This window comes from Cadophora gregata, assembly GCF_030347475.1.
Source record: "Cadophora gregata isolate MNR1 chromosome Unknown scaffold_10, whole genome shotgun sequence".
Classification (NCBI taxonomy): Eukaryota; Fungi; Ascomycota; class Leotiomycetes; order Helotiales; family Ploettnerulaceae; genus Cadophora; species Cadophora gregata.
This window is the reverse complement of record NW_026695933.1, coordinates 583,897-611,547: the sequence shown is the minus strand read 5'-3', so window position 1 is coordinate 611,547 and position 27,651 is coordinate 583,897. Positions and strand designations below refer to the sequence as shown.

The 27,651-nt window shown below is 45.7% G+C and overlaps 7 protein-coding genes across 8 annotated transcripts; 6 read left to right on the top strand and 1 right to left on the bottom strand.

Annotated features, from left to right (window-relative positions):
• Nucleotides 1-2,054: 2,054 nt before the first annotated feature.
• On the top strand, nt 2,055-3,963 carry ONS95_001571 (uncharacterized protein; the record flags this gene model as incomplete). Its single annotated transcript, XM_058494773.1, has 5 exons — nt 2,055-2,094; nt 2,144-2,689; nt 2,744-3,059; nt 3,155-3,634; nt 3,687-3,963. The coding sequence occupies 5 exons, from the start codon at nt 2,055-2,057 to the stop codon at nt 3,961-3,963; spliced, it is 1,659 nt and encodes a 552-aa protein (XP_058355080.1).
• Nucleotides 3,964-4,190: 227 nt separating this feature from the next.
• Nucleotides 4,191-5,846, top strand: ONS95_001570 (uncharacterized protein; the record flags this gene model as incomplete). The annotated part of the gene is made up of 4 exons (XM_058494772.1): nt 4,191-4,570; nt 4,631-4,973; nt 5,027-5,721; nt 5,807-5,846. 4 exons carry the CDS (start codon nt 4,191-4,193, stop codon nt 5,844-5,846), a joined length of 1,458 nt encoding a protein of 485 aa, XP_058355079.1.
• Nucleotides 5,847-5,891: 45 nt separating this feature from the next.
• Nucleotides 5,892-6,912, top strand: ONS95_001569 (uncharacterized protein; the record flags this gene model as incomplete). Its single annotated transcript, XM_058494771.1, has 2 exons — nt 5,892-6,065; nt 6,124-6,912. The coding sequence occupies 2 exons, from the start codon at nt 5,892-5,894 to the stop codon at nt 6,910-6,912; spliced, it is 963 nt and encodes a 320-aa protein (XP_058355078.1).
• A 645-nt stretch (nt 6,913-7,557) lies between these two features.
• Nucleotides 7,558-8,721, top strand: ONS95_001568 (uncharacterized protein; the record flags this gene model as incomplete). Its single annotated transcript, XM_058494770.1, has 1 exon — nt 7,558-8,721. The coding sequence occupies one exon, from the start codon at nt 7,558-7,560 to the stop codon at nt 8,719-8,721; it is 1,164 nt and encodes a 387-aa protein (XP_058355077.1).
• Nucleotides 8,722-9,317: 596 nt separating this feature from the next.
• ONS95_001567 (uncharacterized protein) lies at nt 9,318-12,973 on the bottom strand. Of its 2 annotated transcripts, none has more exons than XM_058494768.1 (5): nt 12,135-12,973; nt 11,544-12,088; nt 10,290-11,499; nt 9,772-10,240; nt 9,318-9,710 (listed from the first exon to the last, which is right to left on the bottom strand). In XM_058494768.1, the coding sequence occupies exons 1-5, from the start codon at nt 12,218-12,220 to the stop codon at nt 9,495-9,497; spliced, it is 2,526 nt and encodes an 841-aa protein (XP_058355075.1). In that variant the 5' UTR covers nt 12,221-12,973; the 3' UTR covers nt 9,318-9,494. The 2 variants fall into 2 exon arrangements, with proteins under 2 accessions (XP_058355075.1, XP_058355076.1); XM_058494769.1 differs by having other exon boundaries at nt 9,774-10,240; nt 12,135-12,617.
• Nucleotides 12,974-15,820: 2,847 nt separating this feature from the next.
• ONS95_001566 (uncharacterized protein) lies at nt 15,821-17,416 on the top strand (the record flags this gene model as incomplete). Its single annotated transcript, XM_058494767.1, has 1 exon — nt 15,821-17,416. The coding sequence occupies one exon, from the start codon at nt 15,821-15,823 to the stop codon at nt 17,414-17,416; it is 1,596 nt and encodes a 531-aa protein (XP_058355074.1).
• Nucleotides 17,417-21,250: 3,834 nt separating this feature from the next.
• Nucleotides 21,251-22,479, top strand: ONS95_001565 (uncharacterized protein). Its single transcript, XM_058494766.1, has 3 exons — nt 21,251-21,408; nt 21,475-21,742; nt 21,799-22,479. The coding sequence occupies exons 2-3, from the start codon at nt 21,491-21,493 to the stop codon at nt 22,258-22,260; spliced, it is 714 nt and encodes a 237-aa protein (XP_058355073.1). The 5' UTR covers nt 21,251-21,408; nt 21,475-21,490; the 3' UTR covers nt 22,261-22,479.
• The last annotated feature ends 5,172 nt before the right edge of the window (nt 22,480-27,651 follow it).

Below are 27,651 nucleotides of genomic sequence, written 5' to 3'. Positions count from 1 at the left end.
GAAAGCAAACTGAAGTTAGAACCGTCTTCTGAGAGATGAACTCGTCACTCCAATCTACATGTCTGTGTGGCAGAATTGATGAATGGATGGTGAAGCGCACTGGTCGTAGACGAGCCTCTAATTTTGATTCTAACTCCAATACTCATCATTCAAAGCGTCCCAATCCACTGAGACATCGTGCTGGGAATCTCCGCTTAAAATTCATCGGAAGCAGTTGCTTGTGTATGAAGGGTAATATCGTGACGGAGAGTGGTCGTCCATGGATCAGGCAGCCTCCCATGAGAGGCGTCATCCTCATTTTTGCCTATCTTTCATGTCATTCGCTTACGCGTTTCTGAGTGGCCCTGACAATAGCAGTGAGATAGCATTGCAAATGTTTCGCTCTATTCTTACCCTGCTGAGATACCTTTGTATGTATTTCTCTTCATCTTGTTTGTTCGGTTTGGTTATTGGGGAGCATCTGCAGTATTTACAAGTCTTCTAGTTTTAACACCGGTCTGCCTTTCGCGCCCACCTCTTAAATCCAGCTCGGCTCAGGGGGCTTTTCTGCATCTAGGACGTGAAGCGCAAAATCGCAACACGAATTGATACCTGATTATGGGGCATTGCATTTTCTCGACTCGTACACTCGCAATAGTGATACCGCCTATCATCGCTTGATCAATGAATCTCGGCTTGAACTGCATTTGTTGACAAACTAGCAATGCTCGCTTACATCCCTGACAAGCCACTATCCACGAGACAAGTGCACATTAATACCTGTTAACAGCTCTAAAATCAACGCGTTATTCCAACATCGAACTGAGATTGTCACTCAGTTGATTTTCACTGTTTGGGATTTGTCCAGCAATTAGGCAGTGTGAGCGAGTCATGCCTGAGGTTACGACTGATGTTGATACAGAGTTGATGGTAAATCTAAATCGATGCCAGTGACAATATTTAAACCTTACTTTATGGGTAGCAAATGATCTCAAAAGCTTATCGAACATGTTTTTTTTAATCTTTGCCTGTGGTTACGACACCCACGCAAGGCGGCGAAGCTGTTGGGCCGCTTCCGATGTGGGTCGCTGGCCGTACTTCTGCCGACATTGAACTATTCGGGGTAACTGTGGCCATTAGGAAACTGCTTGCATTGAATCATTTTCCTTCGAGAAAGGAGGAACAGTCTTAAGTTGTTCTTTGAGCCTTACATTTGCGAAGTTTGGAGCTTGAGAGCTGCTGGTACATCGACGCCACGGTACTTCGTTCAGCTATAGTGCATGCATCAGATCAACCCTCCAAGATTTCAACGATTATCTTTTGTTTAGGTCCCCAAGGTCTAACGAATACGGAGGTATGGATGGCATAATTACTTGGTGATAAGAGACTATCTTATCTCAGCTACTGAGCATGCCTCGAAATCGCCAAAGAACAGCCCTTTGAGGGACATCATCCACTTACAAATCATGTTACATCACTTGTAAATCTCTATGGCCCAACGAGCCTATAGTTCATGACTTCTGCAAAGAATGCAGTTCACTAATCCGAGCCATGAGACCGGCCGGACCGGTATCTAATACACCATCAAAAAGTTGCTCACGGTGCAACTCTTCCCCGGCAACGAGCAGCCCAGAGAATCTTGGCAAGTCGGCGTGGGTCAAATACGGACGAGCCTTGTCGTGATTGCAAAATCAAGATTGCGAACGGACGGACCCGTATCTAGAGACCCTGCTGGAATTTCGATGTCGGTCGGTACAATGCCCGTCTTTTTGGGGGAGACTGGAAGACCTTCGACTTTGTCCCGTCACCGAAGGGTTGTATCTTCGATCTGCAGTAACCGATCTGCAGTGCGCGTAGGAGTTTGTAAGATGTGTCTCTGAGAAGCACTGTATAAAGAAGTTGTTTAGCAAGTTCTTCCCATGATAATTTGCTCATCTCATCTGATTTGCTCAAATTCTGGCAAAGTGTCTTCCATCGGACTTCGCGACAACAGGGGCTCGCCAAAGTTTCTTTGGATTCGCGTCCACAGCGTCAAAAGTCCACGCAGCGGACCGACCTTTTAGGGCTAAAATAACATGTCTGAGCGGGGGAATATATCTGAAGAGACGATTACAGGTCAGTCACACTGGCTTTCTCGCAGAAACTCGCCTGATTACTTTCACAGCGCTCGACAAAACTGTTTCATTCGTTCAAGATGAAGCTGATGAAGCAGAACGAGATGCTGAGATCACAGCTCTTGCAAGAAAGCTTACCGCTCAGTCGAAAGTCCAAGATAAATCCCGAATTCATGATAATCCATTCAACGCACCTCCTGGTTCAAAATTAGATGCAAACTCTGAGAACTTCCAACCGCGGGCGTGGGCTGAGGCGTTACTCCAATTGAAGTCTAGAGATCCCGAGACACATCCAAACAGAACGGCTGGGATATCTTTTCGCAACCTTAATGTTCATGGCTTCGGCAATCTGACAGACTATCAGAAAAGTGTCGGTAACGTTTGGCTGGAGGTCACAGGACTGGTTCGAAAGTTGACCCGAACTGAAAACCTGCGCAAAATCGAAATTCTGCGCGATTTTGATGGATTGGTGAAGAGTGGGGAGATGCTTGTTGTTCTGGGACCTCCAGGTTCAGGCTGCTCGACACTTCTCAAGACAATCGCAGGAGAAATTCATGGTATCTATGTTGCCGATGGATCGGAGTTGAATTACCAAGGTACAATGATCAGAGGGCTTTGTCTTGTCGTCCATCGTCGTTAATTTTCGCTAGGTATCAGTGCCAAAGACATGAAATCTCAATTTCGAGGTGAAGCAATCTACACTGCCGAGGTCGATGTTCATTTCCCTATGCTCAGTGTTGGTGACACCCTCACCTTTGCAGCACTGGCTCGAGCGCCACGAGTCATTCCAGGAGGCGTTGATAGATGGACCTATGCAGTTCACATGAGAGACGTAATGATGGCAATGTTTGCAATCCGCGACACAATCAACACTCGTGTCGGCGACGATTTTACTCGCGGAGTGAGCGGAGGTCAGCGAAAGAGGGTCAGTATCGCTGAAGCTGCACTTAGTGGAGCTCCACTGCAGTAAGTTTCCTGCTGGTTATTATCTTCCGTACTTTGAGGCGAAGTTCCAATTCCGGGAAACCTACACGATTCAGCGCTGACTGTAATCTCTTCAGATGCTGGGATAACAGCACGCGTGGACTTGATTCAGCCAACGCGATTGAGTTCTGTAAGACTTTATGCCAATCGACCGACCTCATGGGAGCTACTGCTTGTGTTGCCATTTACCAAGCACCTCAAGCCGCATACGAGATCTTCGATAAAGTGACAGTCCTCTACGATGGCCATCAGATATGTTTCGGGTCAACGAAGGACGGAAAGAGATATTTCGAAAATCTGGGTTTCCAGTGCCCTGACCGACAAACAGATGGTGACTTTTTGACATCTATGACAAGTCCCGCTGAGACTGTTATTCGATCTGGTTGGGAACACAAAGTGCCAAAGACCGCCCTGGAATTCTCGGCAATCTGGAAAGCAAGCCCTGAACGTGCGCAACTTCTGCGAGAGATCGATGAATACAATCGGCACTATCCTGTTGGAGGCGAGTACCTCGAAAAGTTCCAGCTTTCAAGAAAGGCCGAACAGTCCAAGAGACAGTAAGCACATTCTCCTCAACGCTCTTGTCAACGTGCTGCGCTGACAGATCAGACGAACCAATACTCTGGACTACGTTCAGCAGGTCAAACTGTGCCTGTGGCGTGGCTTTCGTAGACTGAAGGGAGATCCTAGTCTTACTCTCACACAGCTCATCAGCAACTTCATCATGTCGGTCGTGGTTGGAAGTAAATTCTACAATCTGTCGAATGACAGCTCAAGCTTCTTCTCTCGAGGATCTCTACTCTTTTTTGCAACCCTGATTAACGCCATCGCAAGTTCCTTGGAAATAAGAGAAATTTATGAGACCATGATGATGAAGCTTGGCTAATCTGAATCCAGATGCTCACATTGTACGCCCAGCGAGGTATTGTTGAAAAACATGCTCGCTACGCACTTTATCATCCCTCAGCCGAAGCGTTCGCCTCCATGTTGACTGACATGCCTTACAAGATCTTGAATGCTTTTACATTCAACGTCCCACTGTATTTCATGACGAATCTACGACGCGAAGCAGGTCCTTTTTTCTTCTTCGTACTGACTACGTTCCTCATCACAATGGTCATGTCTATGCTTTTCCGAACAATAGCTGCTAGCTCTCGCACGCTCGCCCAGGCCATCGCCCCTGGATCACTCATCATCGTGGCTCTCATGATCTACTCTGAATTTTCACTACCAAAACCTTATATCCTGGGTTGGTCTGAATGGATTTTCTATCTGGATCCTCTGTCTTACGCATTCGAGAGCATGATGGTGAATGAGTTCAGCAACCGAAACTTCCCGTGTTCGCAGTACGTTCCTTTTGGTGGGGCTTACGATCAGATTACTGGTGAGCAAAGGGTCTGCTCGGCTGTTGGATCTCGTCCTGGACTTCCTTTCGTGGTGGGAGATGACTTCATTGAATCCTCGTATCATTATTTCCGCTCCCATAAATGGCGGTACGTATCGCTCTCGTTTGGGGGTTTGCCAGTGCCGCAAGTAGCTGACTCTAATTCTAGAAATATCGGCATTCTTTTCGCTTACATGATTGGTCTGGGGGCAACTTATCTTCTTGCGACTGAATATATCACCGAGAAAAAGTCCAAGGGAGAGGTTCTCCTGTTCCGTCGTGGCGCAATCCCGAAGAGTGCAGCTGCCAAGTCAACTGACGAGGAATCTACATTGACCCTTTTCAAGAAACAGAGTGATGCGGAAGTCAACCAGGGGCCAAAGGTTGCTAAACAGACAGCTATTTTTCACTGGGAAGACGTGTGCTATGACATAAAGATCAAAAGCGAGGAACGTCGGATTTTGGACCAAGTCGATGGCTGGGTCAAGCCTGGAACCTTGACAGCTCTCATGGTACGCATCCAATTCTCGTATGATGTCAATTGTAAACTGACGACGTCATCTAGGGAGTCTCTGGTGCAGGAAAGACCACCCTGCTTGATGTTCTTGCCAGTCGGATAACAATGGGTGTGATATCTGGTGGCATTTTCGTCGATGGTCAACAGCGGGATGATTCATTCCAGCGCAAAACAGGCTACGTCCAACAACAAGACCTTCATCTGTCAACATCAACAGTCCGGAAAGCTCTCAACTTCAGCGCTCTATTACGGCAGCCTCGAGACGTACCAAAACAGGAGAAGCTCCGCTACGTCGACGAAGTGATCGAGCTCTTGGACATGGAACTCTACGCTGACGCTATCGTTGGAGTTCCTGGCGAAGGACTGAACGTCGAGCAGAGAAAATGTCTTACAATCGGAGTCGAACTTGCAGCTAAACCTCAACTTCTTTTGTTCCTCGATGAGCCAACCTCAGGTCTTGACAGTCAAACATCGTGGATTATCTGTGACTTAATGGAGAAACTGAAGAACAGCGGCCAGGCCATTCTTTGCACCATCCATCAGCCTTCGGCTATGCTTTTTCAACACTTTGATCGATTACTGTTCCTCGCTAAGGGCGGAAAGACGGTGTATTTTGGCGACATCGGGACGAACTCGAAGACCTTGCAGGATTATTTTGAGCGAAATGGTGCGCCGCAATGCCCACCTGCAGCGAACCCAGCTGAATGGATGTTGGAAATCATTGGTGCCGCTCCGGGATCCAGGTAAGACTCTTTACCCCATTCAAGATCCGAGCCAGTCGGACGAAGTTATTCAATGTTTGTACTGCAAGACTAACACGTTTATCAGCACCGAGATCGACTGGCCAGAAACTTGGCCAGAAACTTAGCACTCCAGTCCTGAATACGCTCAAGTCAAACAAGAACTAGCTACAATGAAAGAAGAGCTACCGAGTAGAAGTCAAGCAATCAACTCGGATTCAGCAAGTTTCGGAGAGTTCGCTGCCCCATTCAGCACTCAGTTCTGGGAAGTCAATAAACGAGTTTTTGAGCAGTACTGGCGCACACCATCATACATTTACTCCAAAGCAACACTCTGTATCTTCTCGGTAAGCATGATATCCTCTGTGCTTTGAGAATTAATCGGCGATATTGACGTAAATACAGGCACTCTTCATCGGGTTTTCTTTCTTCGACGCAAAGCACACTATCCAAGGTCTGCAGAACCAGACCTTCGCCCTCTTCATGCTCTTCACCCTCTTCGGTCAACTCGCGCAGCAAATTATGCCCAATTTCGTCGTCCAAAGATCCCTATACGAAGCACGAGAACGACCATCCAAGGCATACTCTTGGAAAGCATTCATTCTCTCTAACATGCTTGTCGAGATCCCATGGAATATAATTCTCTCCGTAATCATGTTCGTAGCATGGTACTACCCCATCGGACTCGACAAGTTCGCCAAAGAGACGGATACCACTATCGAGAGGGGTGCGCTCCTGTTTCTATTCTTGCTGGCTTATCTTACCTTCACGTCGACGTTTTCGACGATGGTTATCGCGGGTATTCAACAAGCGGAAGAAGGTGGCAGTATTGCCAATCTCATGTTCTCACTCTGCCTGATCTTCTGTGGTGTACTGGCCACCAAAGACTCCTTGCCTGGGTTCTGGATATTCATGTACAGAGTTTCACCTTTTACGTACTTCGTCTCGGGCATGCTATCCACGTCCATCGCGAACGCCGAAATCAAGTGCGCTGCGAATGAGTACCTCCTCATGCAGCCTCCACCCGGTGCAACCTGTGGACAATACCTTGGCGCATTTGTTGAAGCGACAAGTGGGAGTCTGCTTGATACAAATGCGACGGCCGATTGTAGGTATTGTTCTGCTACGAGCACGACTCCTATCTGGAATCTATATCTGTCGATTTCAAGGATGCGTGGAGGAACCTCGGGATAATTTGGGCGTATATTGCGTTTAATGTTGGAGCGGCGCTGTTTATTTACTGGTTAGCGAGGATGCCGAAGAAGGTTAGGGCGGAGAAGGAGAAGAAAGCTTGATGATAGGAGAGGGATTTTATTTTGTCTTACTTGGCACCCCAATTTTCTTTTGTTGAAATGGATTGGACATTGTGGGGTTGGCATTCGGTGTCAATTTGGATGTTTGATTGGAATAGACGATACGTCATTAATTTCTTTCGTTTTTAATTCAATCGATAGACTTGGACCTAGTAGACATATGTAGAAAGGATAGACTGATAAACTTGCTAGATTAGACTGCTTGATTTCAGAAATCTAACTTAATGTCGTCCACCCTTGTCAAGGTGCACGTGTCGAGTCTTTGTTTACTTTCACATCAAGTCAAATACCAAAGCTACTTTGTCCTGTCTGCTCTATTAACTAACAAAGCAGAGCCATCTACAAAGCTTTATCCAGTCATGATCGATGCCATTCTTCTCGGCTAAACAGTCCAGCCAAAAATAATATATTGTTCATAAACAAGGTAAACATGTCTATTTATACTCACCAGCACCCACACAAAAATACTTTTACTTCATCCCAAAATCTAAAAATCCCACGTATCGAATCAATACCACTTGTGACCATGCTCGAAATTGCAGCCTGGCAATGCTGCAAATGCAACTTCGCCATCAACCCCATCATCGACTCCGACATCAACTGGTTCGCAGACTTGGACATCCCCGGCCTCCCCGAACGGTGCGACAACCGTACCCACCAGTACAACATCCGGGCCCAGCCCCAACGATGCCCACACCACCGGTGCGACTCATGCATTGATCTTTCTCCCGACGGTGTTATGCTCCGGTACTGCGACGGCGTGATGCCTGAACCCGGTGGACCCATGCCGCCGAGATATCCTGGCCACGAAACCGTGCAGGATCCTTGGAGACCGATGGACAGCAGTTGGAGAGGAGAGTTGGAGAGAGCGGTGAGGAGAGTGGAGCAATGGAAGTTGGAGAGGGAAGGGTTGGACAGAATGAGTCAGATGTTGGAAAGGGCGTTGAGGGAGGAGATGTTGCCTGAATGGGAGGGTGCGCGGTTGAGGGCTCCTGTGATTGGATCTGGAGATGAGGGTGTGGTCATGAATACTACTGCTGCTATGCTTGGAGATGGAAATAGCAATAGCTATACAAATTCAAGCTCAAACACGCTTGAGGATGACAATGGCAATACTGAGGTTGAGGGGGATTCTCTGCAACCTGATGGTCAGTCGCTAGTTGTGATCTTTAATCTTCCGTCTGGGCCTGTTGCTGACCGCGTTGAGGACGATACATCTCAGGATACCGTTGAGGCCCAGCATGCTGTACATGCTAATCAGACTCAACAAGCTCTGCCAACTCAAAATCCAGCTCCAACCTCCGCCACAGAAACAAACATCGGTTTCAGAGGTGAACAGCTCCCCCGTACAACCCCCGAAGCGCTGCATCTTCAGCAAACTCAACCAACTGGGAATCCAGCTCTAGCTCCAACCTCCGTCCCAGAAACAGATCCCCCAGTCAGAAGAGAACGTATCCCCTTCTCCGCTGCAGAAGCCCGGGCTGCTCTCAACAGGCTTCGAGATCAATATCATACTTTGTTTGGAAGCGCAGAAACGAACCCCGATCCCGGAGAAGAACAGCCCCTTCTTGCAGCTTATAGATATACTCCTGGGGAGGGGGAAGCTGCAAGTCAACCAGAATCTGAACGCGAACTCGAACGCGAACGCGATCGTGAGTTCTCTCCTGGCGGGAGGGTTCAATTCCGCTGATCCCATCACCTCTACCTTGTAGAAGAGGTAAGATTTTATCTCCACGACTTAAGTCCCCAGAGCATCTCTAAGTCCAGGTTGCCCAGTTGATTTTATGAGCCATTCTGCAGCCTGCAAAACCCCAGGGTCTTGGAAGGTCGACCTGCATCATTTCTCTTATTGAGATAGACTCCCAGCGTTTGCCTACCTACTTATTTATTTCCTCCTGCCGTCCTCAACTACTGAGCCGAGAATAGAAAAATAAATTATTTTTCGTAACACCCCAACATAATGCACGCGTCAATGTGTCAATTTGAACCTGGCCACCATGTTATCGACGCTAATGCCGCAGACAGTTGACAAGTCTGAATAAACTGATCGACCATATGGTTGCTAATGCTAGTTGAGATCTTGTACGATTAGCTGTTAATTGGTTATGTAAAACTGATCATTGTTGAGAATTCTGGTTGGGCCCATGTTAAATATTAAAGGTGACTGTTTACCCCACTCCTCGCTTAATAAAGTTCAGCTCCATCAGCTGAGGCTGTGGAGAATTTTCGACAAGCTGGCTGGGATGACACCGGGTCGTAGAAATCTCAATAGGAACTAAATTTCAATATTTATAGTCTTATTTTATAATGTCGCGCAGAACTCCCAATCTCAGGAGCATCCCTCCAACCCTCACCACTCCAAGTCCTGGATGCCAAGCAGTCGTCCTTGAGACGACTCCAGATTCCAGTAGTTTGCTGCTGTCTACCCTCATTCACCCTCAACTTCCCTATCACTATTATCCCTCAAGCCGCAGCAGCCTGCGTCGTCAAAGCCGCAGTCCCAGTCATCAAACAGCTACAAGCCGAACTAACCTTACTCGGCTGCTGTCCACAGTTCCCTACAAAAGTAGGAATCGCAGTCACTGCTGAGATGGTGCGTGCTAGATAGGTGGCGCAGAATGAGGAGGCTTGTGCTTTGTATTTATTGTCTCGGAGGTTGCGCAGGCAGTTGTCGCCATTCTGTGGAGAAATGAATTAGCAAGCGCGTTTACAACGTTGGGCTTGGATTTGGGGTATTCACACAAGATTGAAGTTCTGTCCCGGGACTCGGTGGCACCGGCCCAGTCGCCCATTGAACCGGTTCAGCACCCAGAACGTACTCCATCGTCCCCCCATTCGCAAAGACATCATCCCAAGTAAGCCAATTCGTGGTCCAGACCTGCCCATTAACCTTCAAACTCTGCACGTAGATATTCGAATCCCCATTGCCATCACCACCGGTACTCGTCACTTTCAAGATCTTGCCCGTGCCGAGATCGATAGTCATGGACTCGTACCACGGAGAATGGATGAGGAATGTGGTTTGCCCAGTGATGGGATAGAGACCAATCATATTCCAGAGAAGCCAGGTCTGCATGGCGCCGGCATCGCTGTTTCCTGGGAGACCACGGACACCTGTGTTGTAGTTGCGTTTGGCGACGCCACGGGCTTGAAAGACGGAGCGGTCTTGGGGATTGATGTAGTTGAAGAGATAAGGGACGTTGAAAGTTCTGAGAAGGTCAGCCAAGGTATTTGAGAGTATGGGAGAGGGAGACTCACGGCTCGTTTGTCGCATCATGAATGATGCCATTAGGATTACTGGGATTGGCACCGACTGTGAACATTGTTTCGAGACGGCGAAGCACAGTATCGGGACCACCCATCAAACTGACGATCTTTCCAAAGTCATGAACGTCAGCCCAAGAATATCCCCAGGCGCTAGCTTGGTAGTATGGGTCTCCCCAGTACCCTCCAGCATTGAGAGCATCGACAGAGATGAATGAGGTCAAGTTTCTGGGGACGACAAAACCAGAGAAGCCCAGAGATGTGGCATCTGGATTCCAATGATTTCTCCAGTTTCGAGACCGGTTGAGGTATTTGGCTGCATCTTCGGTTTTTCCAAGACCTTTCGCAACTTGATAGAGTGCGAAGTCATTGTAGGCGTATTCGACGGCCCGAGATGCGGCTCTACTGTAGGTTGGTGTAATGAAACCGTGTTTCAACCAGTCTGGAAGAGCTCCTCTACCTTCTTTGGTAGACGAATCTGGAGCCATGGGGTCGGGAGGGTTGGTGTTTGGAGGCGTGACTTCAGCGTCCTTGACCATCGCGGCATATCCGTCGTTCCAGTTTACCTGGCCACGAATTCCTTTCACGTATGCATCCGCTAAAACGTTGTCGGCATTCGAACCACCCTGAGTTCTACCATTGTAATTAGAAGATCGACCATCTGGCATGTATCCGTCAAATCTGTAGATATCGATCATGGCTCGAATATATTCTTCATATGCGACAGGAGTGATGACCTGCATCAGCGCTGTCGAGCAGCGGAAGGTATCCCAGAATGTGAAAACGTCTTGGTAGTATGGCTCAGATGATGTCCAACCAGGGTTCTCGCCAGTCTGGTTCGTCGGTAGAAGATTCATGAAATAGAGAGATGTATACAACAGGTTTAGGTTCGTGGTGTTGGTGGTGGTTGTCGTGATCTTGGAGAGAATCTCGGTATCCCAGACCGTTTTGGTGTCTTGAACGACTGTTGAGAACGGCGTCCCTTCTGGGATCTGGTCGTTCAGATTCTGGCATGCCTTCTCATTTGAGATCCAGGAAATGCCTACTCGAGATGAGACGATCAAAGTATCGAAGGTGAACAGGCCACCAACGTAGTCAGTGGAGGATGATGAGTTGACCGAGCCTGAGGGTTGGACCACACTTCCTCCTGCTGCAGTGCCCGAAAAGACGTTTGCCGCGGAAGGTGTAACGTTGAAGTAACCGCCTTTACTGTCAGCTAAGTCACGCTTTCAAAATATAAATACTCACATGAGTAGATTGTCCAGTTTGGGGACCGGTTCCATCCATTGTTGTAGATACCAGAAGCCTCATAGTGCCCGTCTGGCTTGATGGTGAAATGGCCGCCAGCGTATCCCTGACCAAGTCCTTGGCCTCTGAAAGAGGGGACCACATGACTGACATCGATCAAGATGTTGTTACCTGGGCCAGATGATGGAAATGTATACTGATACATGCCCGCACGGGATGTAGCCGCAAGCTCGACAATCACGCGATCACTGGTCTGAGCTCTGTAGTAGCCAACAGATCCTTCATCAGTTGCTGCTCTTCCTACAGTAATACTGGAAAGAGGGTTGCTGATGTTTCCCACTAAAGGCAGTTGAGCAACTGTTCCATACTTGGGAGCCCCACCAGTTCCCTGCTCGTGCATCATTGAAAACCCAGAGAAGTTGCCATTGGGAAGGTAACCACTGTAGGAATCGACACCAGTGACAAGAAGATCAGGTCCCAGCTTCACCATTCCAAATGGCCGAGCAACACCTGGGAAATTATTTCCCCCACCTTCGGTTCCCGTGCTAGGTACGTCAGAGGAGTGCCAAACTGGAGGCATTGAAAACTCACAAAACATTAACATATTGGCTGTAATCGGTCGTTTGAGCATGAGTAGTGACAGCCAGCAGCGGGAAAACAAGGGCAAGTCGTAACATTCTGAAAGAAAGAGTTGAAATGAAAGACGCAGTGCTCAAGGGGTTTTCCTACGTCTATGTCATATAGACAGAGAAACCTCGTAACTTATATCCACTTGGTGGTCGACCGGACTTGTTAGGACTCAAGCTGGCAACCTAAGCGAGTGGACCAAGAGCACAGCAAAGGCGGTGCAGTAATGGGAGAACATGTTGAAAGGATCGTAGCTGATAGGAAAGAAGAAAAGAGGTTCTGCATGACTGCATCAGTCCTCATTGGTACCTGCCCCAAGAAGACCGATTTCCTTCCTGTGGTAGTCACATTGGCACTGGTATCGGCAGGCAAATGACCACTTTCGTCCAAGACGCTGGTGGCCAATAGGCGGCTTATCTCACGCACCGTGCACAATTAGCCTGGGACACGTGATCATGTGCTATTTCCAGCGCTGTCCAGTCTCTGGACAAGAACGACCATGTCGCTTGTCCATCTTGTCTTGCTTGAGCATGGCGATGTTTGTTTCCTTTCTGCGCTTGATAGAGTGGCTGGTATCTTGTCAAGAAGCGATGTGGCGGCGTTTTATGATGATGAAAAAAGCCGTGTTCCAAGGGCCTGCGGTTTTGCTTTGGTCGAAATGGCCAAACTCAGGTAGGAACACTCGAGTATCTTACATCTGGATCTTTGCTTCCTTTGAAGAGTGGATCATGTCCAGGAAGAAGGACCTGTGCTGGGGGTGTGGTTGTTCATCGCAGGTGACAGACCCTAGAGGACGTTCATGGGTGAGACAGGGCAGCTGTGATGTTTCTTAGCCGAGGTGGTCGGTGCCAAGCCTTAACCTCCTTGACTTCATGTTTTCATCTCAACTCTTTGCTCTCCTCATCAGCCACACCGGGAGATCGTCCACACGAACATCATCCAAGAGCTATCGCCAGGACCAAGGCCCTGCGGTATTCTTGTCATCTTCAGCCTTACCAGCCAGCCAATCGTGTCCAGATGCTCCAGATACAAAGGACCTTAACAAGCCACACCATGCACGATGATGGCTCAGCCACAGCATACCTACTCTTAGTACAAAGACCATGGCAGCTGAACATGGAAGCTTGACAAGAACAAAGCGTCAAGTCTCAAAGTACAACCAAAATAGAAACACGACTTTGAATACATCTCTCGTCAACTTTCCGACGCTGCAATGACCAACTTGATCATCGTCACCATCTCTCACCCGTTACGGCTCGTCTCACTGGCTTGGACAAAATGAACATTGTAGTTCCAATAATGACCTTCTCTCCTCCCCTGCCTCCAAAATTATTCACTCGCGATCTCGCTGCTTATACCGATGCAGAACTTAACGAACACCTAGATGCCAATGAAGGGTCAGTCCGCGTTGTCCCGAGCAGTATGCTGCTCTCTTACAGTTGCTAATGTTCACGTAGGGAAGTTGACGTGGAAGACCCCGAGGAGCCTATGAAAGACGAAAGTTTCGCCCAGAGATTACGGTAAGGATTCAATCTATATATTCTCTCAGCTCTCTAATAGTCTTGCGGTAGAATGCTAGCACATGAGCGTGGCAATAAGGCACAGTTCCACCCCATCAATCTCAACGACCTTACAGCACGCCTTCAGCATGTATCCGCGGATAGACAAGCTTCTCTTGGACTTTGCATTCTTCCTGTGTCGGAGATCGCCGACTGGCGCCTTCGCGGCAGTCGAGAATCGACTCGAGAATCGACTATGGAATGGGACGAGGAAGAATCCTGCTGTTATGACCTAAAGTCAGAGACAGATTTCCATGACACCCTTGTCCGCGAAGGGGGGCGGCCCTCGCATCCGGTCAGCCTTGGTCGCGACGTTCTAGAGGATTCTCAATACCGTGAGATACTATTATATTGGGGAGGCGAGAATAAGTGGAAGGTGTTCCAACGTCAGATGGGGACATGGCGCGAGTTTCGCAAATATCAAAAAACGCATCGAGAGGAACAGTGCTATCATATATATATATCGATAATGTGAAGCGTAGTCTCGCTAGGCATGGATTCACGCGACTAGTTGAACTTAACAAAGACCCAGAGCGACAGGACAAACTGACGACATGGATCGAGTTCCTTGATTTTGAGCACTGGCATTACGACAAAGATGCCAGAATTGTCAAGCGTCTCCAGCCAAAATATGATGCGGCTTGGAAGAAGCTCGTGGACTCGCAGGTCCTAAAACCTCATGAGACGGAGGAGGTTATTCGCAATATGGCCTCTGTATTTCAGCATGTGTGCGGAACGCAACTGACCGAGAAGGCTGTAGCATCCGCGGAAGCAGCCGTTCTATCGGCACAGCATCTTATCACTGTTTCACGTCGATCCAATCTCCCCCAGAGAGAGCCTCAACGACAGTTAGCAAGAGCCCAAACTCGACTAGACAGGGCGGCCAAGTCGCTCGAATCGATGACTCGACGAAACAATCTCATCGCAGAATTCTACAGGAAGGCACAGCTCTCTCAAAGATGTAAGGACGGATACTATAAAAAGAGTTTACAGGAGGCCAAGGAAGATGCGAAGCGCCGTGGTGTTCTAATTCATTGGATTTTGCAGCAGATCCCCGTGATCGAGATGGAATTGGAGGGAGCAAAGGTGGCCGGGAACGACTCAAACACAGTGCATGGAGAGTCCCGCTGCGACGTTACTGCCCAACCCAGTGAAGAACAAAGATCCGAAAAGCAGATCCGTAAACGCAGTCGCCAGGACGATACCGTCGACGATGAATCACCTTCAAAGCGTCCACGATACGATGTTCAACCCTCGAGTTCCGCTGCCCGCAAAATACCTAGCGCTGCCGATAAGTTGGTAACTGGGCTATCGCAAAAGTCTAGAACCGTTGCATTGAGGAGTTCAAAGAGCGAATGAAGCTCATTGTGAGGCCCCGGAAACTCAGGTTGCAGGTAGCCTTATCAATTCTAGATGGATTAATCCAGATTATTTCAAGCTATGGGCTGAACAATTCTTGGAATGGTTGTAGAATAGCAAGAAATGAAGACGAGGCTGCAGTTTAGTTAACCACAATCTAACTAGAGACAGGGCTCTATCCATGCAGTAGTCCCCGTGATTGCTGCAAGGCTGTACTTCGTATGCGCGATGCACCACGATTCAACCTTGTTGACAGCCTTGCCCACGATTAGGCAGCAATAGCGCAACCAGATTTCAGTGCCTAAATCAATAGTGATATTTCGAGAGCAAGATGTTTAAGCTGCTTTTCTGTCCCTGTGAGCCAGTTAGTATAGGCCATCCAGATCCTTCTTTTTCCTTCAAGTGAGGTGCTTCGGATTAAGCGAGAATGTATACGTAACTGTACATAGAATATCATCTACTCATACAAAGATCGTTGTAAAACACAAATCATGTCATCAAATCCCCATCCCTTGGTCGTCACAAGCTGCACGCGACTGTCAACTATTCTGATGTGACACAACCATTCAGCCTTTTTTTTTCCCCAGAAACAGGGCGTACCCAGTCAAGCCAGCTGATCTGCACCGCCACAATGCTCAGCTGCATATATATACGCCAGCCTCATGGCAAAGTAGCAACGACAACTTCATTAATCTTCCACCAAAAGACTAATGAATCTTCAAAAGGAGCAACATGAGACTTCTCAACGCAACCAGCTTCACACTCACAAACTTTAATGACGAACGGACTGTCCCCGAATACGCCATTCTATCCCACACCTGGGGCGACAACGAAGTAAGGTTCAAAGACCTCGCCGAGCTCTCTCGCGAGCAACTGGCCACGAAAAAAGCCTACAAGAAAGTTGAGACATGCTGTACTAAAGCACTCGAATGCGGTTTGGAATGGGTATGGATTGACACCTGCTGCATCGACCAGCAAAGCAGTGCCGAGCTATCAGAAGCAATTAACTCCATGTACCAGTGGTACCGACAGTCTGCAGTTTGCTACGCTTATCTTTTCGATGTGCATTGTGTGGAAAAAGACTTCTTACCTAGCCAGACTGTTGATCTGCAGAATCTTGATGCCAAGATATCTTTCGAGAGAGCTCGCTGGTTTACGCGAGGATGGTGCTTACAGGAACTGCTTGCACCGCGAAACATGCAATTTTTCAACGCGCATTGGGAATACATCGGTAGTAAAAATAGTCTCAAAACACCAATTTCGTTGGTAACAGGTATCGACGAATACGGCCTCTTTATCCCGGATCTATCAGTACTCAGCGTGGCCCATAGAATGGCTTGGGCAGCTAGTCGGGAAACTACCCGGCCTGAAGACATCGCCTATTGCCTCTTGGGAATATTCAACATCAACATGCCACTTCTTTACGGAGAAGGACAAGTTCGAGCTTTCGGTCGACTGCAAGAAGAGATCATGAGGAGAACGGAGGACCATTCGATTTTCGCCTGGAGTGGTATTGGGACGGATTTCAGGAATGACATGGTTGGCTTTCTGGCTCCTCATCCATCGGGATTTAGCTATGGCAGGGTGGATCTGTGCGAGCTACCAGGATATACTGAACCGCTATCGATTACTGGGCGTGGCATTCGTGCTCAGATGCCACTTATCCGGCAAGGAGGTCATCGTGAGAACTATCTCGCCGTGATTGGGTGTATGAAATACGGCTTATCACAGCGATATTATGCGATCCCCGTCACTCGTCTCAATGAATCAAGTGATATATATCGACGCAGATCGCCAGATGTTCAGACCGTTTCGTTTGAAGAGGCGGAAAACGCAACCTTGAGTACGATATTTCTGTTGCGACATTCCAAGCCGACTCATTTGGAAGACAAAGATACGACACAGGTGTGGTTGAGTTTACTGGAGATGAGAGACTGTTTTTACAGGATCAGTGGTACTTTCCCATCATCGTTGTGGAACGTCGATCGGCGAGTCTTCGCCTTCTCATCGTCGGATTTTGAGGATTATTCTTGCATGGAAATTGCATTTACCAACGCTCAGGGAAGAGGATTTGTTTTGAGAATTGACCTAGACCCGACGAAGGGCATAATCACCAACTTGGTCGAGTATGAGGACCGTGGCACTCGGACGTACGAACCATTTGATATCGTGAGTGAGATCGTGTCGACGGGTACGCAGATCAGAGCACTGCCTGATTCCAAGAGTCAACTTTTATTGAGACACCATGCAGTGGAAGCCGAAGTGGAACGGACTATTGTTTTCGAGCAGGAATTGTACGAAATAAGAATCTCCATCAAAAGGATATAATAATAGGTCTATAACCTTAGACTTACTAAAAATTAAACTAGTTGTAACTTACTCAAAAGTATTCTATGTAAGACTTTTTACGTACTAAAATTCAAAGAAATTAGAAGTACTTTCATCTGGATTTTTATATCTTAAATCTACTATTAAAGCTAAGGTTTTTTACTTTAAAAATATTAATATCTTAATATAAAAAGCTTATTTATTTTTAAATAGTATATTAAAAAGTTATAAGTAATAATTTAAACTTATTTCTTTATCTAAATTTTTCTTAAAATCTTTTTATTTTTTTGTTTAAATTTTTTATTTTAAGTAATTTATCTTATACTACTTACAGATTAAAAGTAATAAACCTCTGATTTGAAGTTTAACTATAGAATTTTTTTTATTATATTAATATAAAAAGAAATCCCTTTTTATATTATTAAATCTTGTATAATTTTACTTAAAGATTTTATATTTAAACTCTCTAACTTGAAATTAATAGTTTTCAAGTTCTAAAGTTTATATTATTAAGTCTAAGTTATTTTTATTATATAATTATATCTTTTTATTATTAAATATAATAGAGTAAGAGTCTTTGCTTTTAGTTTTTTTAATTTTAGTTTTTATTATTATTCTTTTATTTAAACTTTCTTTTACCTTTATCAGCAAAAAGATCTGGCTCCAGGTAGCCGCCGGCTGACCGCCGTAGGCGCCATTTTCGCCATTTCAGCCTAAGTTGCATGTCGATTAATTTGACAGCTAGCGACCCCTATAGCTATATATAGTAATTTAAATTGACGACGTAGGCGCATAAGGCGACTAAGGCGCTATAGGTGCTTATAAGCCTAATTAAGACTAGCGTATAAAATAAAAGTGGGTCCGAATTTTATTATTATTATATAAGGTATATTAGTAAGCTGAGTAGAAGTCTTAATAATACTAAGAATACTAAGAATATTAGAGATATTAAGAGTACTTATAAGGGTATATCTTATAAGGGGGTATTATTAGGCTTATATCGCCCGATTAGGCAAGGCGGCGACTCACCCCTGCATAGAATTTACCCGAATCGAATTATAAGCTTATTAGTGATTTTTTAGCGTGGATTTTAATAGCACGGTTTAGCGTTAGCTAGCACGTGAGCGAAATAACCACGGATCAGGTGATAACCTCTCTATTAGCGCGAATATCAAGCTGAGGAGCCCTCGATTCCGTGGAGGGCGCTCGAGCCTATATAGACAAATTCCCCGGGCTATTCCCGATTAGGCCTAATTACACTTGACGTAAAACTTGACGTAAACTCCCATAGTAGCGTAGAGCTATTTCCCTTTGCGTATAACTAAGTGGGTAACTGTCGGTAAACCCCTTCAGAGTTAACCGAGCTCTACCGAGTCTTACCGAGCTTTGCCGAGCTCTAGACTCTTCCTAATCGGGTATAGTAAAGAAGTAGTTACCACTACCTTTACATGGATATTCATAGCGTTAAAGGCTTAGCGAGACTAGTTTTAAGGATATACGTAGAAAGTGCAGGTCTTTTTAAATTCTCAGTTAAAATCTACGCTAGTCTAACTATTTTTAGTTAGTTTAAAATCTAAAAATAAACTTAACTTTTAATTTTTAATTCTAATTAAAAATTTTATATCTTTCCTAATTAGGTCTAGCTTATATATAAAAGTGGGTCTTATAAAGGGCGCCTAGGGCGTATAAGGCGGCCTTTTATTATTTAAGGCCGACGTACGACGGCCTCTTATATTTTAAGGCGCCTTAAGCGTAAAAAGCGACTATTTAGCGAAAACGGCGAAAATGGCGGGTGGCACGTGCACTCGGCGTCAGAATTTTTTACTGATGTTTTATATTTTTAATTTAAATTATTTTATTTTAGATATTCGAGGAATCTAAGGTATAAAACACTTATTTTAACTATTTATTTTTTTAAGAAATTCTTATAGCTTATTAAATATAATAATATATGTAACGGTCCGGTATTTACTTGTTATAAATACAGAAGGCTGTAATTGATCTCTGATGATCGAGAGGTAGGTGTATCACGTAGATAGGAAGATAGTTACTAAGTATCGGAATACTATTTGAAGTTAAGCACGAAGCTCCTATCTAATAGCAGATATGCCAGTCTTATATAGAACCCTCGTTCTCCTGGATCCCTTCGGTATGGATCCGTGGATCCCTGGATCCCTTCCCTTGCCATAGGATCCGGGGATCTGGGGATCCATCATGTGACATTAGTCGCTAGAACCCGCGTCCCTAACCGTGGTACTTAGATTACATGATATGTGTAGCTACCGTGGTGTTATGAAATCCTGGGGAGGAGTTCTCCTAGGAGCCCTTACCTCCTAGAAGACTTCTTCTAGGAGCAGGTGTCTCCCTGAGCCTATAGTCTCCTAGCCCCTTCCCGCCTAGGGAACCTCAGGCTCCCAGGTGGTCCGTGACAATATATTATAATTAAGACTCGGACTTTCACTTTTATAAAGCTTTATCTGTTTATATATAATAAATCAAAAGTTCTTGAAATAATTAATTAAGATAATTAAAGGTTTTTTACCTTACTTATTTAAGTATTATAGAGTTATATATCTTATATATAGACCTATTAAATATAATATATGATTTATATAATAATAAGATTACTAGTAATAGACTTTTAAAATACAATAGTTTTATTATTATTATATATTTACAGTTTTAAACTTTAGATTTAATAAGAATCTAAAGTATATAACCTTAGATTTAATTATAAAATAAGAACAAGTATTTAAGTTATATTATTTTTTTTTAAAAAGAAATCTTTAATAAAAAGTACTATTATTAATCTATTATAAGGATTTAATATAAAATAAAATCTATATTTAAGAATTTCAAGTAAAAAGTCTTAAATCATAAAGTGATTTAAGGTATTAAACTTTACTAAAATTGATTATTATTCTAAATAATATTTCAAGTAAGTAAAACACTATTTATATAAAATATAATCTTTAATTATAGTATATAATTATATTTAACTTTTTAATACAAAGCAATTTCTAAGGTATTAAACTCTATATAATCTAGTTGTTTAGAGTACAAAACTATATAAAGAATTTAACACTTTATTATTAATCATTTAATTACTAGATACAAAGCATATCTTGTAGCTCCCGCCGTCTAGTAAGAGAACCGATGCAAGACGTTCCCAGCGACTTCGATCAACGATCAATATACAAGATTTTTAAGAACAGCTCTTCAATTGAAAATCAATTTTAGCTGGAATTAAAACTCTTGATAGAGTAAGCGAGAGGCTGCAGGATATGTATAAATCTTCTCGGCTCGCCTCTGGTGTTCTGCCCAAGTATGCTCGTTTCAGGCCAAGTTCAAAAGGCAAGTGCTTATACCTGAAGATCCAAACCAAATTACACATGCAGATCAGCAGGTCTAGAGCGGTTGGGAAAGCTTTTGGATATTTGCACAGACTCATAAACAAAGGCTACTCACCAAAGCAAATCATGTATACAGGATTTAAAGGATCATCGGACGAAGATCCAAGAAAAGACAATGAGATTGTAATACCAGAACATAATGTCTTCACTTTCGCGACTACCAACAGGACAAGGGATAAGTAATGCTCCAACGCGAGAAGTCTGAACTCCGAAGTGCGATGCCTAAAATCCTCCTAGGCAACTGTATCACAGCGGTTACAACGCTTGGCAAGGACCCAACCTGGGCCAGAACCAACACAGACGTTGGAGAGGTAAAGGTAGAACAAGACGAAGGGCATTTTTCATATATTTAAAGATCATATCAAGAGTATCAGAATCGTAAAAGAGTAATATTTGATGTTTTTATAAGTAAGATACGATAGTTCATTTCACATCTTACGATGTTGTCGTCATCAGGTGACTGACACTTCTTCAGAACCAACATTCCAATCGAAGTCATACACCGCCATCCAACATTGTTCAACTCTAGAAACAGAGCGATAAATTGAAACAGTCATCGTATCTGCTATAACAATCAAGGTAAGCTGCGTCCTTTTCTTTACCTGCCTGAACATTCCCACTGGTGTGCTCACCTGGGTACATCAGCTTATCAGCGCCGAAGATGCTCATCATGTTTCCAATCCCAACATTTATGACCATGCTGCTCATTTTCCATGCGATTCAGGCGACCAATAATACGGAACGCTCTTCTGCACGAACAATTCCTGTGTTCTCGACCGAGGAAGCAGCATCCAGCCAGAACTCTAACCTGGGCAACCAACCGTCATCCATCTTGCAACCTGATGCCCAGGCTTCCGACGTGAATTGTCCTTCTAACAAGCCAAGCTGTGAAGCTACAGATTGCGATGGTGATGTACTCACAAATTCAAGTTCCCTTCAAAACGGTCTAGTGCTAATATCAACCCCAAGGCTACTGAATTCCGCTGCCGAGCTTCAGGAACATTACAGACTTGTCCTTGCTGTCCTCAATCAGAACTTCCATCGTGTAATTCCCAAATCTGTATGGCACAACTACCCGTGCTTCTCTGCACGATTACTCTTCTCCAGGATTGCCCGTGTGAATATTCCTTGGAGCCCGTTTACCCGCTTCATCAATACACGGATGTGCCTTTCTCCACGGATGAAGAGTTGCGCCAAACACAACTTGAGTTTCAGAAGCTCTTTGAGGAGAGGCCGGAATTGAGGCCGCTCTCGAAGGAGTGGTATGAGAAGAGGAAGAGGGAGGGAAGACCTGACCAAGTGAGTGCTCTCGATGGAAGCAGCGCCGAGCTTGGGACACAAGGAGCTTTGGGTCTAGATTATGAGTCTTTACAGAGAGGTGTATTTGCTAAATCATCTGGCGGTTCACTTTTGTTGTCTCTGAAGGATTGATACGTCAGCTGGTATCTTGGGAAGGTCTGAGAGCATCTGTCGCGATGTACAGAAGGATACGCGGCCAGAAAAGCTGTAATTTTCTAAGCTGCCTGGAAAAGGCTGTTTCGTAGCACATTTCACGAGGTTTGGAGAGAAGCAAAGAGTCGGTCTCAATAGCTGTGCAAGATGAAAACAATTCCTGAACGAAGGAGCATAATTCACGATTCTCTATCGATACACCGAATGCTTTTGTTTACATCAGTGTGGTGGGCAGTCGCCGACAATCTAGTTACGTTCCATACATGAGCCATTGTTTCCATGAAGTGAACTTAAGCGAAACACGTGGCGGAGAGCCAACAAGAAAGGTGACCGCAATCGACAAATGTGTGGGCTTACCTGTACATTTTATTTCCTAGTATCCAATTGTCAGCGTGGAGACAATTGTCGTCGTCTGCCCCCCTCGAACCACTCCTCCACATCGCAAGCGAGTTTACCCTCTTCCTCTGTAGTATCGTGGCGATCAACTATCTCAGAATTCACCCTCCTAATCCACCAGAGAATTGGTAGTCACCAGAATCCTCTACTTTCATAATGGTCAGCTTGCCTTTCGCGACGAGGGATCACTCTTTGTTCGCGCTTCGTGAAGATGTGCATTTCTTCACCCTCCACATCTATCAGAACCCTCCGGCAAGAATTCGGCTGGATTTTGCCCATTTTGTAAGCAGTGCTCGACACAGGACACATTAATGGTTTCTTGTGGAGGACAGCATCGTCTCACTCCGGTGATCCAGATCTGTCTCCTTCGGAGGCGTGCATATTGGACATTGGGGAGTGCTACATCATCCGCGTCATAAAAAGAGGTCAAGCACGTGCTTGAGATCATCCAGTCCCAGCATGGTGACGCCTTGTCACTCATAGGAAGCGAGAATCTGAAGTCTTTTCAACCTCGCACCGGGCCAGCTACTCATCACCCATTGACCATGTTCTCCTATACCAGCGTCTCCGCCCATTACACGCAAGATCAGAAGATCAAAGGCTGTCTTGTACCATTAACGAACGGGTTGTCAATTGAGACTTCACTTCAAACCGATGCTTCGGAAGTGGGAAGACGTTGAAATGCTCCATGTCCTATCAAGTAATTTCGGATGGCTTCCTGTAATAGGAGGAGGCTCACGAGGAACCTGGATGGGTCAATTACCATGGCAGATAGGAACTTGAGGAAACGACTATCAAATTAATGCGAGAGCCGTGTGGGAAGTTTTGTATGCTGCTCTTTGCTAGCCTGCGGGTAAGATGCCCGGATTTTTGGTGAATGGACTGGCTTCGGTTATTTCTCCAAATTCTGTGAAGCATGATCTCAATGGACCTCGTACACAGAAGATGTGGAACGGTCAGTAATTATTGAGGTAATTGTTGTTTCAAGTAGATAGAAATTGATATCGAATACCTTCCGCTCCATTTTCCATGGCCATCACAATCGCATGGTCTGTGATTCGACCAGCAAGCGTCACTTCCAGCGAGTGCACCGTCACATGAGCCAAAGATGGTCGAAGGGAAGCATCGCTATAGAACAGAAAGAGTGGAATAGATGGTGAGAGCACCAGAATTGGTTAGAGTCCTCGATTTAATGTATTGAAGCTATGGCGGAGGGGAGAGAAAGGTCGATGTTTTCATCCCGACGACATTCATGCTCGCAGCCTCATTAGCGGCATGCAGCCTGAAATATCTGTGTCTTGGGGACCAAGCAAGGCGGATATGATCTGAGATGATCTTATAGGTGCCAGTGGTTTCACTTAATCATCGCCATTCTGCTCTACTAGTTGCCAAATCCAAGCCTTGCGAGGAGACTACCATCGGGGCGAGAGTAACTCTTACTTTAATTCTAAGCGAGATATCAACAAAGCTAGATCTTAGCCTAAAGATAGGTACAGCAAGGCACAATCAGATGATGCTCCAGTAGCGTTCGCTGTTTGCTGCATACCTCTGATATTTTTTTAATAAAGCGAAGAGTACCCAGAAGCGAATTCTGTCAACGGTGTGGCCCATCTTTCAAGTTGCAGCATCTACCCCGCCATTTGAGAACTGCACGAGAACAATGCAGCAGTACAACAGGCGAAGCAAGAGCGAGAAAGAACATTTATTCTTTATATAATCTTGATCGCTTTCGAAGGTCAACGTCGCATAGCTCGACTTGTATTTGCGCGGCTGGAATCGGATTGGGAGGAGAGAGGTGAGATCTCAACTCACGCAATGCATTTCGCGTGTCAGCCAAGATCACCGTCTCCCCAAAAAGCTTTTGTATTTTCACCGATTCGATTTATGGCCGGCTTCGCAGTGCCGTGATTTACATCTGACGGTTTCAAATTGAGAAATTAATTTTAGGGGAATAGCATCTGTGTGATGGATAGGAAGGGAAGCTCCCAACATTGCCTCCCCATATTATTCGCCTAAGAAAGTGAGGGATTGGCAGACAATCGTACCGCAATCAAAACCAAACGATCCTAAGGTTTTGCTATCCCATAAAATTACACACCACAACAGTATCCAACCCCCAAACTCTCCTCCTACACATGAATCACTCGCCTCTCATTTCTCACTTACCAGTAACAGCAAAAACACCTCACCACCCAGCCAGCCCAGCCCAAGGTCCATCCATGTCCATCACACGCCAGACGATAAACGAACAACGCACGCATGAAAACCCAATCTAACGAACACCCTTCTTGGCTACTCGTTTAGCTCCATACTTATCTACTGTACTTAATCGATCCTTCGTCTTCTTCTTCTTTCTCCGATCGACGCCAGCGATTGAAGATCTCTTGTTTTGGAGTGAGGAGGTGAGACAGGACTGCCTCACGTGGCTGTGGTATTTGTTGATGGCGAGCCTGAATTTATTGGGATGGTATATTTGGGACGTGAGGTTAGGAAATCGAGTAAAGTTATTTGGAATGTTCTCTAAGTTGATCTCTGTTGTAGAGTCGTTGAACGGGGGCAAGCACTCCATTCTTCGAGCGTGAAAACAATTGGGATGCTTCAAAGTCACGTGCCAATATCAAACCCGGCCGCCGTCCCAAAGTAACTACCTACGATCTCCTCATGGCTACAGGATACACATCAATCAATCCTACCATCTAATTTAACCATTCAGATAACCAGACCATCTGCCCTCATTCCCATCTCATCTCACGATATCAAAAATCTTTAAAGTTTAAACCCCGAAACCCAAACCCCATCTGCCCATGTCAACTCTCGCACGAGCCACCTCCCCTCCTCCGCCTTCGTGAAACTTGACGCATCGCATGTTTGAGACTTGGTACCCTTCCCTTTCCTTCCCTTCCACTTCTCGAACTCAAACGTGGAGTTTTCGCCACAACACCACACCATTTTGGAATTCGGGAAGAGAGAAATGAAAGGTTTATACTAAGACGCGGGTCTGAAGGCTTGTTTGGAGTATCAAACGGTGAGGGTTAGAGGTTTGGTGGTTTGGTGAGTTGGAGGGAGGTGGGTTGGATGGGAGTGAGGTTTGAGAGAAGAGCAGGACCTGGCTGGGTTTGTATTTGGTATTTGATATAGGACTTGGTTGAGATATAGTACATGGAGGAGTGAGGAATATTCTTGGGATGAGTTCTGATGGGCAGTGAGGATGGGAGGAAATGCGTTGCACTGGATTTCCATCTGTCAGGATGTCACAGAACTCGTTTGACGGGTAGATGTTCCATCGATTCATCAACCGCCTGCTTCTCGTTTCAAACCTCTCACTTGGCCGACCACATGAGTAATCGATAGTTGCAGAAACAAACAGTTTCAAAACATACTGCCATCTGGTCTGGTCAGCCGTCTGTCCGTGTGTTCTGGTCGCTTGATGGTCTGGTCTGGTCTGCTCCCGCCTCAGGCTGGTATATCTCTGGCCTAAACAGGCCGGTTTGTTATTTTCGTTTCTACTTCCTGATGGATTGACCTGACCTGACCTGACCTGACCTGACCTGACCTGACCTGTTTCGTTTCATCCCATCTCGTCGCGACTTATTTTTGGAGGTTGTTGGTTGGTAGGTAGGTACGCAGGTACCTTTGCTGTGCTTCCTTCTGTTGCACTTTTGCTGCACTACACTACACTACTCGTACAGCGTGGCCGGATTGTTGGGTTGGGTTGGGTTGGGGAGGGTCGCTTGAGTCAGGTTGGACGGGTGAAGAGGTGAGATGTGTCAAGAGGAATTGACGGGTAGACAGATAGATAGATAGGTCGCACGAGGGAGGGTGATACACTGGGGAGGGATACAGTTAAAAGTAAGATAGATAGGCGATAGTAAAGTACCTAATTATCGAATTTAGCTCCCCCTTGCCATCATTTTGAATTTCAATCAAAGACAACAGTCGTTCCCAGAATCCCAAGCCCAGAATTCAGTTCACTCCAGTATCTCCTACCTGGCCTACGTACTAACCAGTAAGCGAGTCTCAACCCTCAACCCTTCCCCCTTGCCAAACCTTCCCACAAGGCGATTCCCCAAACCCAAACACCCCACCCACCCCTTTTCAGCATCCCCCATCCACGGCTCTCCAACCAATCACAAAACATCTGTATGCGCAATCATACCCTGCCATCATGTCATTGCGGAAGGCAGGCCAGGCCAGTGAAGTGACCCAAGCTCTCATCTCATCTCATTGATCTCAATCTCAATCTCACAAGCGAAATCGTCGTAATTTACAGATCAGGTCAAATGACGCATGTCAGAACGAAAATGAATGAATGATTGCCGGCGATTAAAATTTTAAATTTTAAAATTTTAAATTGAAGTCGCTCGCGTGGGTGGGTGGCTACACAGTGAATGATGCGATGCGCATCGTATCTTGTTGGCTGGGAGGAGGAGGAGGAGCAGGAATGGGTATTGGTTGGCAAGCGGGTATGTGTGCAGGTTGCTGTTGGAGGAGAGAGGGAGTGAAGGAGGGAGGGAATAATGCGGTGGTAACTGTTGTGCTGTGTTGTAATTTACCTAGCTGGGACTCTGAGAGGCAAGAATAGGATGGATAGGTACTCGTTGGTGCAGGAGAGAGGTCACAGTCCCGATGCAGTAATTTTCGACTTGCATGCAGATCTGTCTGTACCTTTTCACACGTGGCGTGGGATCGTGTGTGCTGATGATGTGTTTGAATCATTGATTTTCTTCGATTTTCTTGGGTTGTGACTTTCTGCTCTGTTGTGCATCTCTTCCAGTACAGCACAACAGCCCTCACCCAGGCAGAAAGACAACAGACAGCTCACACGACCTGACCTGCCTCCATGAACTCACGATGTCATCAATCACTGCGCAGCACCCCACTCCACTCCCCCTCTCACATTCCGATTCAATTCCGGTCCAAAAGGCAAGGCCTAGACACCCATTCATCGGCGATTAGATAATCGCCCTCCCAACA